This window comes from Vipera ursinii (genome assembly GCF_947247035.1).
Source record: "Vipera ursinii genome assembly, chromosome: 3".
Classification (NCBI taxonomy): domain Eukaryota; kingdom Metazoa; phylum Chordata; class Lepidosauria; order Squamata; family Viperidae; genus Vipera; species Vipera ursinii.
In genome coordinates, this window is record NC_139516.1 from 119,353,901 (window position 1) to 119,368,394 (window position 14,494).

At 41.6% G+C, this 14,494-nt stretch overlaps 1 protein-coding gene across 1 annotated transcript; it reads left to right on the forward strand.

The window, feature by feature from the left end:
* Positions 1 to 8,377: 8,377 nt before the first annotated feature.
* CD14 (CD14 molecule) lies at positions 8,378 to 9,930 on the forward strand (the record flags this gene model as incomplete). Its single annotated transcript, XM_083360289.1, has 2 exons — positions 8,378 to 8,388; positions 8,427 to 9,930. 2 exons carry the CDS (start codon positions 8,378 to 8,380, stop codon positions 9,385 to 9,387), a joined length of 972 nt encoding a protein of 323 aa, XP_083216415.1. The 3' UTR covers positions 9,388 to 9,930.
* Positions 9,931 to 14,494: the final 4,564 nt, after the last annotated feature.

Below are 14,494 nucleotides of genomic sequence, written 5' to 3' on the forward strand. Positions count from 1 at the left end.
ACACTTTCCCTATTTTTAGTATTTTACTAACGTTAAGCAATACTCAAATATAATAAATAAATGTGAAAACAGAACAAAACTAAACAACAACCAAAAGAAAACCCTTCTTCATTTTAAACCCAGAACACAAAACTACATTAGGGCTTTCACAGTTTTACAAAAGGAACAAACAGACAAACAAAACAAAACATCAGAAAAAAAGAAGGTGTACATTTACAAACTTATTGTATACATATAAAGCTACCTTCATACTCTATTTCAATACATATGTCAAAACTTATAAAAATCCATCCTAACTAATTAAACCATTAAATTTAAGTCACTCCCTCCAATTTATCTTCATAGAATAAGTTTTTATTCCGCTCAAGGGTGTCATTTTTCCTCAAGGAGTTCTCAACCTTTAAAGTTTCCATCTCTAAGATATCAATCATACCTTTCTTTCTCAAAAAGTTCTCTACCTTGTTGATGTCCATAAGGAAAAACGTCTTAAGAGTTGTAAATTTACTTGACACTCTTGTTTCAGTTGCACTAGGAGGCTTTTATTCAAACCATCATCATAATAGAAACTGGTGTTAGATTTATGTTCCAAAGGTACAGTTAGGTTATTTAAATTATCCAGCATTTGTAGAGTTAACACAGCGAGTTGATAGTTTTCTACAGTGGGTTGATAATCTTTTTGATTTCCTCTGTATCACTGACACCTTTAAACCTTAGAGAATTTATTGTATATTTGATTTTCTGTATAGACTTTTGAAAAATGTCTTTTGTCTCTTTAATTCCAAATCAGAATTAGACGTCTTCATGTTTGACTTCAGCTGCCTTTAGTGGTCAAAAAATTTCTTCCTTTTTTCCCCTTTTCTTTCCTTTTTCTGGCCAATCAGAACTCATAAAAAATGGAAGATTTCAACCACCACCACCACCCGCTACAAAACTACAAATTATTTTCAATGTAGTAAATTAAAAGTCACAGCTTTTATCCTTATATTTCACCAGAAAAAGTACTCCGCACTTGCTTCTTTTGGCTGCCTTCAGCAATCCTCTTTCCTTGTCATTTAACAATAAGGTAAAAGGTAAAGTTTCCCCCGCACATGCATGCTAGTCGTTTCCAACTCTAAGGGCAGGTGCTCATCTCTGTTTCAAAGCCGAAGAGCCAGCACTTGTCCGAGGACGTCTCCATGGTCATGTGGCCAGCATGACTAGACGCCAAAGGCGCATGGAACGCTGTTACCTTCCCACCATAGTGGTCCCTATTTTTCTACTTGCATTTTTACGTGCTTTCAAACTGCTAGGTTAGCAGAAGCTGGGACGAGTAACAGGCGCTCACTCTGTTATGCGGCACTCAGGATTCGACCCACCAAACTGCCGACCTTCTGATCGACAAGCTCAGCGTCCTAACCCACTGAGCCACTGTGTCCCTTTTAACAACAAAGGAGTCTCAAAAATGGCGAATAGTTTCAAAAAAGATTATTAAGCTGTAGTTAAAGAGATCCTCTTTTTGCTCGTAAAAATAATAAGCGAATAAATTGATTAAGAAATGAAGGGCACAGCTTATTGTCCATTTGAAAAATAAATTCCAAAACGGTTGTTTTATCCAACTCCGACGTGGTTTCTGCCCCACCCTCCAGCTTCAGCTCACCCGCACAGCTTCTAAAACGGCTTGGAAACTGATGCTGTTATCGGAGGGTCTTTAGGGATGATTCTGAGGCAATCCCTAATCCAGGAGGGTTAAATTGCTGAGTTGGAAAAATGACAGTCCAGAGAGAGGAGATTCTCAGGGCATGTCAGCTAGCTGACCATGTCTTCATCGGACAGGGGGTCTGAATATTTTCTGAATGCACTGTAAATTGAGAGCAAACCCGACTCATTATTACCATGTTCCCCCCAAAATAAGACCTGGTCTTTTTTGCCTCCAAAAGAGGCACCAGGTCTTATTTTTTTGGGGGGGATGTCTTTTCCACTCACCTCGCCACAGTGGCGCCGATAGCCCCACCCAGCTCGGTTCTCAGCTGCAGAGGCATTCCATAAAGGCTTCTGACTGCAAAATGCAGGCCAGAGCTCCATTCTCAGCTGCAGAATGAAGCTGCTCCTTCGGCTGCAAAAGAAGTGGGCCGGCAAGGCAAGTGTCGGTCCATGGGAGGACTGGCTGCAGTGGTAAGTTCCACCCTCCCCACTCCCATCCAAGCTTGATTTTTAGGTGTGCGCCTTGCCCCAAAACTAGGTCTTATTTTGGGGGCAGGGCTTGGGTAGGGCTTATATTAGGCTCACCCCCCAAAATCAAGCTAGGGCTTATTTTCAGGGTAGGTCTTTCTTTCGGGGAAACACTGTAGCACTGATGATATTATTTAGTTTGGGTAATGAAATGTCTGCAAGAAAACAACCAAGCTCAGCACCAAGGAACAATAACAACAACAAAACAACACCAGAAAAACTGCAATTCTGGTGTAAAACAGCACTTTTGTTATCCGGTAAGTCAACTGACAAAATAGAACAGCTGTTTGAGAGTGTCAAGTCATAGAGAAGTACCCAAGTCTTGCTTCTAAAACCAGAAAGTTGATCAAATGCTTTCCAGAAAAGGCAAAGCAGCACAAACATAAAAGCCTTGTTGTCAGAATGGGCCAACTCACAGCCAACTTGTTGCAGCCAATTTGAAATGGCCACCTTGCCACAGCCATTTTGCTGCGGCCAATTTATCATGAGACAGCTGGCCATGGCCAACTTGCCGTGCAACAATTTGCCCCAGGACAATTCCACGCGGGATAACTTAATGTGACAGATATTATCTGTCACTGTTTCTTCAGCATTATTTTCATTGACAAAGTCCAAAATTCCAAAGGCAGGAAAACAAGTCCAAAGTCCACAAGTAAAGTCCGAGGTTCAGAATCCAAAAACATTCCAAGGTTCAAGATACAGAGTCAACGAAAGCCAAGAAGGTGGATGCCAAGGCAAATAGGTATTCCTGACAAGCACTCCTTCCCCAACGTCCAGTTAAATCCCCCTTCCCCAGGTGTTCCTTATGAGGAGGGGCGGGCTGCTTCCTTGCGAGCAAACCTCGCCAACCTATTCTGTGCCTCCCTCTGTTCTGCTCTCCATGCCTGCAGATTGGGTGAGGGAGGGAGCTGTTCCTTATCAGAGATGGTCTGGAGCCTGTCATCTCCGCTGGCCTTCTGCAGCTGATCTGCTCCTGTAGGTAGCTCTCTGTCCTGTCAACCCACCACTCCCCACTACCAGATGGCCCTGGGACTGCCTCATCCTCAGTCCCGAGGGGACTGTGCCATCCCTATCAGATGGTCCCAGTTACAACAGTTCTCCAAACCGGAATCCAACCGAGCCATGACAGGTACACTGGGAAAGGGGAGAAATTCTGGAAGAAAATATTACTACTGGACTGCTACCAATAACATTGCATGGACGCAACCTTAGAGTCACCAAGCTCGACCTGAAAGAGATGAAGTGCTGATCTGCACAAATAGCTTATTGCAACATGAGCATGGGTCAGTAGCAGTTTCTCAAGAACAGGAAACGATGGTGTTATCCACTCCCTACCCCGGCCCACTGGAAAGCAACCCCCACTTGTCACTTCCTACTATGTTTTGAAAATGTTTTGCATCTTGCGCTTGCACAAGTAGTACTGCCTGCTTTGCTTCATTTTATTGTAGGAGAATAGGATCACCCATATGGTGCAGTTGCAGAAGATGAGGCATAGTAATATCTGCAGCTTGAGACATTTTCTCTCCGCCTCTTATGTGCCTACAATCTCAGGCTATTCTTCAGATGATATCTGACTAGCCACAGCCTGGTAGCAGTGTGTGTATGTGTACAGGGAGGTGGGGGGGGGCATAACTAATTTCTGCATCATTTTTTCAAGGAACAGGGAGCCTAAGGGTACTGCTAACCTGAAACTGGCCACAAAGATGCTGGACATCTTTATAAGAACATTCGAGGGAAAGTGCTGTGAAGAGAGTAGCAAGTCCATTTCTGGTCCTGGTCCTTATCAATCTCAGAGTTTGTCACATAAGGTAGAACCAGAGGAGTTCTAGCTGATCCATTATCTATCTCACTGTTCTACTAAAAGAGTTTCGAGAGAGGAATAAAGTTAAGTTAATGATTCCACTTGGATCCTTATGGTTAAGTGAGACATTCTGGCCACTCCCAATTGACTAGGAGGATTTCAGCTGCCTGGATTTTTGAATTCAGTGAACAGGTAAGAAAACAGCAGTGGAAATGGGGCACGGAATAGCACATTTTTAGAAAGAGCAACAATAGAGAGGATTTGACCTACACGTCATCACATGTTAGGTGGGTTATTTTCTTCTAGGATGTAATACTTTTCATGAGATCGTGCAGTCCAGGTATAGACCTTCCAAGCCCTAACTCAGGTAAGCAAGGGCAAGGGATGCTGGCAATTGGCCAGCATATACATTTAATGCATTATTTTGAGAAATAAAGACAGATGATTCTGGCAATGAGCTTCCTTCCTTGGGTTCTGTTACTGGGTTGTTGTATTCACTTAGGAAAGTTAGCCACTACTGCTTTCAAAAAGTCCACCAATCAACAACAACACTGAAGTTTCCAAGTTGTTGTTTTTTTCCTTGACCTTCTACATGTCTGGATTTAATTTCAGTTTATTCTTCCTCATCTAGCTCATGGAGCCTTGGTGGAGCAGTGGGCTAATGCCTCCTTAAGTAACACCAGCTGCCTGCAATTAGTGCAGGTTCGAGTCCCACCAGGCTCAAGGTTGACTCAGCCTTCCGTCCTTCCGAGGTAGGTAAAATGAGGACCCAGATTGTTGGGGGCAATTAAGCTGACTTTGTAATAATGCCGCTTGGGGTGTGTGTGAAAGCCCTAATAAGCAGGCATATACATAGAATGAAGGCTACTGCTAAGCTTGTAAGCCGCCCTGAGTCTTCGGAGAAGGGTGGGATATAAATGGAATTAAAATAAAATAAATAAAATAAATAAGAAACTGATTGGGATAAGAAGATAGGGAGAAAATTTTTCATTCCCAAAGCTTTGTATTTTCTCATTCAGCAGTTCCATTTCAGTATTAAATGGCACAGAAGATGCCAGGATCTTGTGGGACACTATTTTCTGGACATGTCCCAACTGGAAGAACTACCACAAAATGAAGACAGTCAAGGCCTGTAGCCTTCAAAGGCTCCTAACAAATACCCTGACTGGTAGTACTGAAAGCCATCAGGAGGTCCAAAAGATCTAGCAGGGCCATACACTCCCCATCTCTTTTAAAGAAGAAAAATCAGAATAAAGTTAGAAGGGACCTTGAAGGTCTTATAGTCCAGCGCCCTGCTCAAGCAGGAGACCTTATGGTGTCAAACTCAATTTCATTGAGGGCCGCATCAGCATTGCAGTTGCCCTCAAGGGGCCGGGTGGGTATGGCCAGGGTGGGCATGGCCTGCTGGGTGGGCGTGGCTAGAGTGCGTATGGCTTACTGGGTGGGTGTGGCCAGGTCTACATCGTTCGCATCAAGGGTGCCTATGGGGGCCTGGGCAGGAGTGGGACAGATCTGAGGGTCTCTGGCAGAAGGAGGGTCTCTGGGTCGGGGCCAAGGCAGTGGGGGCCGTTCCCTCACTGTTTCCAGGATGGCTTCGCGGGCCACATGAAAGCACTTTCCGGGCCAGATCCGGCCCCCGGGCCTTGTGTTTGACATGTCTGCCTTATATCATTTCAGACAAGTGGCTGTCCAGTCTCTTCTTAAAAACCTCCAGTGATGAAGCACCCACAACATCTGAAGACAAGCTGTTCCACTGATTAATTGTCCACACTGTTAGGAAGTTTCTCCTTAATTCCAGGTTGCTTCTCTCCTTGATTAGTTTCTATCCATTGTTTCTTGTCTTGCCTTCTAGTGCTTTGGAAAATAAATTGATCCCCTCCTCCTTGTGGCAGCCTCTCAAATACTGGAATACTGCTATCATGTCCCCCCTAGTCCTTCTTTTCTCTAGACTGATCTTTCCCAAATCCTGCAACCGTGCTTCATATGTTTTAGTCTCCAGGTCTTTAATCATCCTAATTGCTCTTCTTTGCACTTTTCCCAACATCTTTTTTGTAATGTGGTGAGCAAAACTGGATGTAATATTCCAGATGTGGCCTTACTAAGGCTGTATAAAGCAGTACTAATACTTCATGTGATCTTGATTCTATGCCTCTGATTGTACTAGCTTTTTTGGCTGCTGCCACACACTGATGGCTCATGTTTAAGTGATCGTCCACTAGGACTCCAAGGTTCCTCTCACAGTTACTGTTTGTGAGCAAGGTTTTGCCTAATGTGTACTTGTACCTTTGGTTTTTCTTGCCCAGGAGCATAGTCATCCATCAGGGAATCCAATGTAGAGGACATAGGGAATGGCCATGAAAGAGAGGAGAAAGAGTTGCTACCAACTTTTCAGTCACAGAAGTAGGATCTGAGTCTGGGCCACCAAGAAAATAACTTAGAAAAACACCTCAGATTAGCTCCTTCCTAAAAAAAAATAAAAGTAATAAAGTAATAAAATAAGTGGGGAAGAAGCACATTCAGACTTGCAAGATTTGTTACTATTCTATTGCTGTTACAATAAAAATAGTCCTGACCTGGCATTGTTTTCTTAGGTGCACCTTGTGGAGGTGAGACCCAAGTAAATATTATATCCCAGTGAAGTTTCAATTAAAATGGATTTAAATAATGCTACAGCTAAGCTATGGAAATTCTGCCTTCTGTCCATGTCTATGATTGACAGCAGGGCTTCTGTCAAACATCTGAGAGAGTGTGATTTGGACGCAGAAACCCCGATAATACATTGCCTCTTCTTTTTATTGCTAACTTTCATTTTCTTTCTTACACAATAGTGTTGCAACCATATCCTGCAGTGGGAGTTTCTCAAATGGCTAGTGAAGGAACATCAATGCTCATAAATATGTTCCTAATTTTTGAAGCGCAGTTCAAACAAGAAGTATGTTATAGTGGACTGTTAAGAATAATCTATAGTTTGGTAAAGTAAAAGCAATTTATCCTCCATCTTTATTGTACCTAGAAAGAACGGAATAGCATTGTCAGTAAGTAAGAGTGTTGCATATAAGAAGAATTGATTTTGTTTCTCTACCAAACTGGACATCCTGTTAGCAGGAGGAATTTACCGATTGTGCAGAAACAGATTTTAATATCCATAACATTCGGTAAGTAGTTTGTTTTATTGTTACAGTTTATTTTTCTCTTACCAGTTTTTCTCCATCAGAACTGCATGCTTGTGCATGTTCTCTAAAGTATTGCAATCTCTTTTTTTCCCCCCTAAGGCTATACAATATGGAACATACATCAGCAAAGTTATGACTCCAATGTAATTTGTGAAACATTTATGTTAATCAATGTTAATAAAGTTTGTTTTATCTCTTGAGAGAAATCCCAGGGAACGTTAAAATACCCTATTCCTGGGTGTTTCCAGAGATCTGTTACAAATTTTATATTAACTCTCCCATCATTGCCAGGAAAATAATTCAGGAAAGACAAGATATAAAACTTGAAATGTTTGTTAATACATGTTGTTCCCATGTTTGTTGTTGTTAGCTGCGAAGTCGTGTCCGACCCATCGCGACCCAATGGACAACGTTCCTCCAGGCCTTCCTGTCCTCTACCATCTTCTGGAGTCCATTTAAGCTCACGCCTACTGCTTCAGTGACTCCATCCAGCCACCTCATTCTCTGTCGTCCCCTTCTTCTCTTGCCCTCGATCTTTCCCAGCATTAGGCTCTTCTCCAGTGAGTCCTTCCTTCTCATTAGGTGGCCAAAGTATTTGAGTTTTAGCTTCAGGATCTGGCCTTCTAAAGAGCAGTCAGGGTTGATCTCCTCTAGGACTGACCGGTTTGAACGCTTTGCAGTCCAAGGGACTCGCAGGAGTCTTCTCCAGCACCACAGTTCAAAGGCCTCGATTCTATGGTTTTCCCAGTTCCCATGTTTATAGTTCCCATGTTTTATTCCTATCCAGGGAGATAAGGATGGAAAGATAATCATCCATTGATTAGAAAATCACGCAGAGGCTTTTCTCTTTTTTTAGGTTTTATTATCATGTGCAGATTTCAGGCCTTCACGTTCTTCCTTCTTCTGCAACTGAAGCTTCCCAATGCAGAAGGCAGATGTATCTTTTTAGAGGCCCAGCAGCGCTGCATTTGTTCACTTCTAAATCAGTCAGAATTACAAAACATTGCTGTATGCCTTTTAGCTGCTGAGTATGAACTCAAAGGAGGAAACCTGGAACAATTTGCAGACCTTTCTGGAATGCAGCCAGATCCAAATGTAATTAATATCCTGCAAGCTCTGCAGGTAAGAAAGCTCATCTTTACTGACCTCCTTGTGCCGGAAGTTCTGTTACCAGGTGCCCTGGAATTTATTTCCTATGCAAGTCTTGTTTCAGAACTTGAATTTGTTAATTGCACTTTCCTTAGACTTGAACACTGGCAGTATACAAGGCCCTTGAATCTAAAAGTTACCTCTCTGCGTTTCCACAAAGTGATTGCTGCTCCTCTGGATGAAAGATTTGATATATCCAGTCTGAAGAGATGGTTGGAGACCCTGGAGAATCTGACACTGACCGAGTCACAGGTGACATCTATTCCTTGCAAGATTGGCAGAATATTCAGAGAATTACGTTTTTTGGATATTTCAGGAAACCATTTTCAGGATCAAAGCCTAAACTCAACGTTCTGCAAAGGAGCTTTCCCACAGCTCCAAGTATTGAAACTAAATCACAATAATTTGACTTCTCTTGAGACTTTGTGCAAGACTCTTAGTAATTTTGATATGCTTACCCTCTTAGATTTGAGTCAGAATGACTTCTTGCCTGGAGCGTTCCCTTTCCACTGTATGTGGCCACAACCACTTCAAATTTTTAATTTGTCTAAGACGGGATTAGAACATGTGGATAGTTTACTGCCTCCCAACATTAAAGTATTAGATCTGAGTGACAATAACATCTTTGCTCTAGATGTCTCACATTCTTCTTTGAAAGAGCTTTATTTGTCCAATAATAGACTACAGACATTCCCATCAGTCCATCAGCTTCCTAATCTGGAGGTCCTGAATTTAGATGGAAACTGCATGTCAAGGTTACGGAGCAAGGATTTATTGTATCTGAAACATTTACAGAGCTTAAAGGCTGGCCACAATCTGTACAACTGTTCTTGTACTTCCTATATCAGGGAAATCCGAGACTTAGCAGCTAAAGAGTCATTGCTGCTTGATTGGCCTCAGAATTATGTATGTGACTCCCCTCCCATTTATCAAGGCTACCTGGTAAGAGATGTGCCTCTATCACTACTACATTGCAACAAGACTCTGATCAGTCAAGGCTCAGTAGTCAGTCTATTGATGTGTCTTTCCCTCGTTCTTCATTTGCTTCTAGCATAGCTATGAGAATGCTAATTGAAGTGCTTGTATTCAAAATCCAGTTTAATGTTATGTAAATTGAAGTGCTAGATTTATTCCTGTTTTTCAGAAATCATAACAATAGAGAATGGTAAAGAGCAGCATGTTTATTTGAAAATAATACACGTTTGACCTTTGTTTGTCATCAAGACTCACCAGCTTCACTACCAGTCATTCTCCTCAAAGTCATATGGGGTGTTTGAATGGATGGTGGGAACTCACAACCCTTTTGTCAAAGAATGGGATATTTCCAATTTTAGAAAGGTCATAATGCGCATTTCAACTTATTTCCTTGATAAAATCTTAGTATTCATTTATATTTACTAATGAATATAATGAAACTTGAACTTTCTTCTCTTATTCAAGCACTTTATATTGGATTTATATGTGGTTATCAAAAATTGGAAAGCGATCTAATAACTTTAACCATTATTATTCAACAATAATTATATTTCTGGTTATTGACAATATTCCAAATTTTCCATATATTTTCACCAGCAATAAATTTGGCTTGTTCAACTTCTAAACCACAAAAGACATGTCGTCTCCTTTTTAAACATTTCTGATGGCAGAGAGATTCTATAACCTTTCCCTTCTAATTTGCTCTAATTTGAACTGGAGAATAACTGGATAAACCACAGACAAGAAGTTATTTTTTTTTCTACTTTTACAGGAAGATTGTATTGTGCAAAAGTAAAGATTTACTTTTCAAAAAAAATCTATAACCATTTACTTCTAGGGTTTATTTCTAGTTGCTTTTTAAAAATTCTTGTATCTTTTATTTTTTTCTCAGATTTACCTCTTTTTCTTTTTTTATTTTCTTTTTCAACATGGGTCACTTGGCTCACAGGATAGAATGGAAGAGGGGCAGAGTGCAGACATTTTCTTTATAGGCAGGCCTGGTTTAATAAAGAGCCTTGGTGGAGCAGTGGGCTAATGCCTCCTTAAGTAACACCAGCTGCCTGCAATTAGTGCAGGTTCGAGTCCCACCAGGCTCAAGGTTGACTCAGCCTTCCATCCTTCCGAGGTAGGTAAAATGAGGACCCAGATTGTTGGGGGCAATTAAGCTGACTTTGTAATAATGCCGCTTGGGGTTTGTGTGAAAGCCCTAATAAGCAGGCATATACATAGAATGAAGGCTACTGCTAAGCACATTTGATTTGTGCTTTAGATTGTAAGCCGCCCTGAGTCTTCGGAGAAGGGCGGGATATAAATGGGATTAAAATAAATAATAAATAAATAAATTGGAGGCCCACTGCAATAACTGGCTTGGGGTCCAACCTATGCCCCAGGTCTAGGCAAATGGATTCCTGTAAGACATCCAAACTCTACTCAAAAGAGAATACCAGCAGAACTGGAACTAATGCAGGGAACAACTGGCTACAAAAGTCACCAAAAGTTTGATAATCCTAATTTGCAGAATAAAAGTACCTCAAAGAACTTTCAGAAGAACTCCATTTCTTTAGGTGTTTTAAATCTATAGACTACTAAAACTCTAGTTTTCATTACATTTAATTAGGCAAAATGCTGCACATAGGATGATTTTTGAGACCTCAAATGGTCTAATGTACAACGTGCATCCAAAATCTGGGATCCACGACTCTTGAGGGAATGAAAGTTAGAGAAGTTGTGGTTGCTTCAGTAATTACTGGCAGCTGCTGCTGTCACATGATCTTCATTTCCAAACTCCTGCAACAGTTCCCAGCCAGTTTTGCAATTCCTTGCTCTCTCCTCCATCCAGTAGCAGCCACTTACCTGTGTTAGAAGAAAAAAACCAGGGGTTTGCTTTCCAAGGCTGGGAGGCTGTACCTTTAAGAGAAAAGAGAAGAGGGGGAAAAAACCACAAAGCCGCTGCAGTTTGAAATGGACAAAAAAAAAGAAGCTGGCTGCTAGAGAGATGTTTATTGACAGAAGCGAAGTACCGTTTCAGCAGTTCGGTTCTGGGTCAGCTGCAGAATTGATTTATTGAATACATGAGTTTTTATACAGTTTTACAACGTTCTGTAATCTGGAGGCTTACTTTTGTGTATTTGTTATTTGATTTTGGCTAGCATGTTTCATGAAGGCTTCGTGGTTCTTCTGTTTGGTTGGGCGGCCTATAGTATACACCCATGGCAATGTCATTTTTTTCTCCCTTTTATATTGACCCAAATGCATTCAAGACAGTTTTCATCATTGTCGTGCTCTATTTCTGTAGAGATGTAGTTATTTCTTATAGAGAGAGCAACTCCACCTCCTCTTTTGTTTGGTCTGTTACTTTTAAATAATTTAAATCCCTCTAGCTATGTGTTCCATTTGTGGGTTTCATCCCACCATGTTTCCGTAATGGCAACAATATCATATCTGCCCTCATTTACCTGAATTTCTAGTTCACCCTGTTTACTTTTCATACTCTGTGCATTGGTGTATAGACATTTGAGTCCTTTATGACTGACCCTGTGTTTACTTTCTACATAACCTGTGTGGCGCCTGAGTTCCCCTATTTTCTTACCACCTGTTTGGTTAGTGCACTTTGTGTGGCACTTGCTGTTAAAAGCTTGATTTTGCTTGACAGCAAGGTTGATATTCTTGTCCACACACACAACTATGTTACATGCACTGATAACCCTATAATTTTTAGATTGTCTTGAATGCATTTGGGTCAATATAAAAGGGAGAAAAAATGACATTGCCATAGGTGTATACTATAGGCCACCCAACCAAACAGAGGAAATAGATGAACTTTTTGCTAGTCAGCTAACTAAGGTATGTAGAAAGCACATCACAATACTAAAGGGGGACTTTAATTACCCTGACATCAACTGGGAGACACACTCTGCACCAAGTGGAAGATCAAACAGATTCCTGACAAACCTAGCAGACAACTTTGTCTCCCAAAAAGTAGAAAAGGGAACTAGGGGATTAGGCATATTGGATCTAATCCTCACTAACAGAAATGAAATGATAGAAGGTGTTGAAGCCACAGGAACCTTGGGGGGAAGTGATCATGCAATATTGGAATTCAACATTCTGGAAGCACAAGCAATAGAACACAGTCAAACTAGAGTCTTGGATTTTAAAAGAGCTAATTTCAATAAACTTAGAGCTTGGGAAGGATTCCATGGATGAGAATCCTAAAGGGAAAAACAACTCAAGAAGCTTGGCGAAATTTTGAAAAGTGAGATAATAAAAGCCCAGTCTAGCACAATATCAACAAAGAAGAAAAATAACAGCTGTCAAAAGAAACGATCCTGGCTGCATAAAGAGCTCTCTGATAAATTGAAAGATAAAAAGGGCAAGTATAAAAAGTGGAAAGAGGGGCACATAACTAAGGCAGAATATCAGCAAATAGCCCATGCCTCCAAAGGTGAAGTGAGGAAAGCTAAGGCTCAAAATGAACTAAGGCTTGCGACCAAAGTCAAAAATAACAAAAAAAAGCTTCTTTCAACATGTAAAAAACAAGAAAAAAGTGAAGGAAATGATTGGTCCATTAATGGGGGAAAGTGGCAAGAAGGCGACAAGCAACAGAGAGAAAGCAGAACTATTTAACTCATTTTTTGCATCTGTCTTTACACGAAGGGAAAAAACAGTCCAACCTATCAAAAACAGTGCCATAAAAAACAGAATAAAAACACAAATTAAGATAGGCAAGAAAATGGTAAGTGAGCACCTGTCCAGTCTAAACAAGTTCAAATCACCAGGACTGCCCACAAACTTCTTTTGTTTGTGGGACTGCATGCAGAGGCAAAGGAAGTTATGGAGGACTGGAGTGGAGCTGGAAAGAAGGTGCCACATGGGTCCGATTGGGGGTGCGGAGGTGCGGGATTTTTGCCAAGTAACTTGTACAGAGCCGGGGAAACGGGCTGGGTGGGGGGACCCTGCGTCCTGCATTTTGCCATCAGAGGCCTTCCAGAAAGGCCTCTGCAGCTGAGAACCGAGCTATGGATTCAATCCATAGTTTGGTTCTAGGCTGCAGAGGCCTTTCTGGAAGGCCTCCGACAGCGAAATGCAGGATGGGGGGCATCAATATGGAGCTCCATTCTCAGTTACAGAGGCATTTCCTTCGGCCGCAGAAGAAGTGGGCTGGCTGGGTGGGGCTGTTGGTGCCACTGTCATGGAGACCGAGGAAAGACACCCCCCAAAAAACAAGACCTGGTGCCTCTTTTGGAGGCCAAAAAAAAGAGGTCTTATTTTTGGGAAAACATGGTATGTTGTAGCTGGTTGACCCATTCTTTTAAGGACGGCACCATAGGGTTATTTACGGGGAGTTCATGCATAGGTTTGAAGTCTTGACCAGTAGGCACCCGGAACGGGGTGAGCCCCATGCTAATGTGTACAGAATTGTTGTATGCCAGTTCTGCAAATGGCAAAATGTCAGTCCAGTTATCTTGCTGATAATTAATAACTAAACAAAGAGAGAAGCAACCTGGAATTAAGGATAAACTTCCTAACAATGAGGACAATTAAATGGTGGAACAGCTTGCCTTCAGAAATCATGGGTGCTCCATCACTGGAGGTTTTTAAAGAAGAGAATAGACAGTCACTTGGCTGAAATGGTATAGGTTCTCCTGCTTGAGTAGGGGCTGAACTAGAAGATCTCCAAGGTCCCGTCCTATTCTATTCTATTCTATTCTATTCTATTCTATTCTATTCTATTCTATTCTATTCTATTCTATTCTATTCTATTCTATTCTATTCTATTCTATTCTATGGCAGGGGTGTCAAACTCACAATGTCACATGACGTGTTGTGACATATCATGACTTTTTTTCCATTGCCGGCAATGGGGTGGGCACGATTTTGCCATGACACATCCAACCTGCGGGCTGGCAGTTTGACAACGCTGATCTAAGGTATTATTCCAACACTGAATTTTCTCGTTCACACTTCCCATTCATTTGGGGGTGATGACTGGAACTGAGTCCCTGTTCAGTAGCACGTAGGTCCAAAAAGGCCCTCCAAAACTTAGAGGTAAACTGTACCCCTCTATCTCAAAGGTCACCAACCTTTTCATGCTGGCGGTCTGGAGGGAAAGGTAGCAACTGTTTGTACATGCATGTAAATGCTAGCCACCTCTGCTAGCACCACAGGCATGCATGAACAGGCTGTA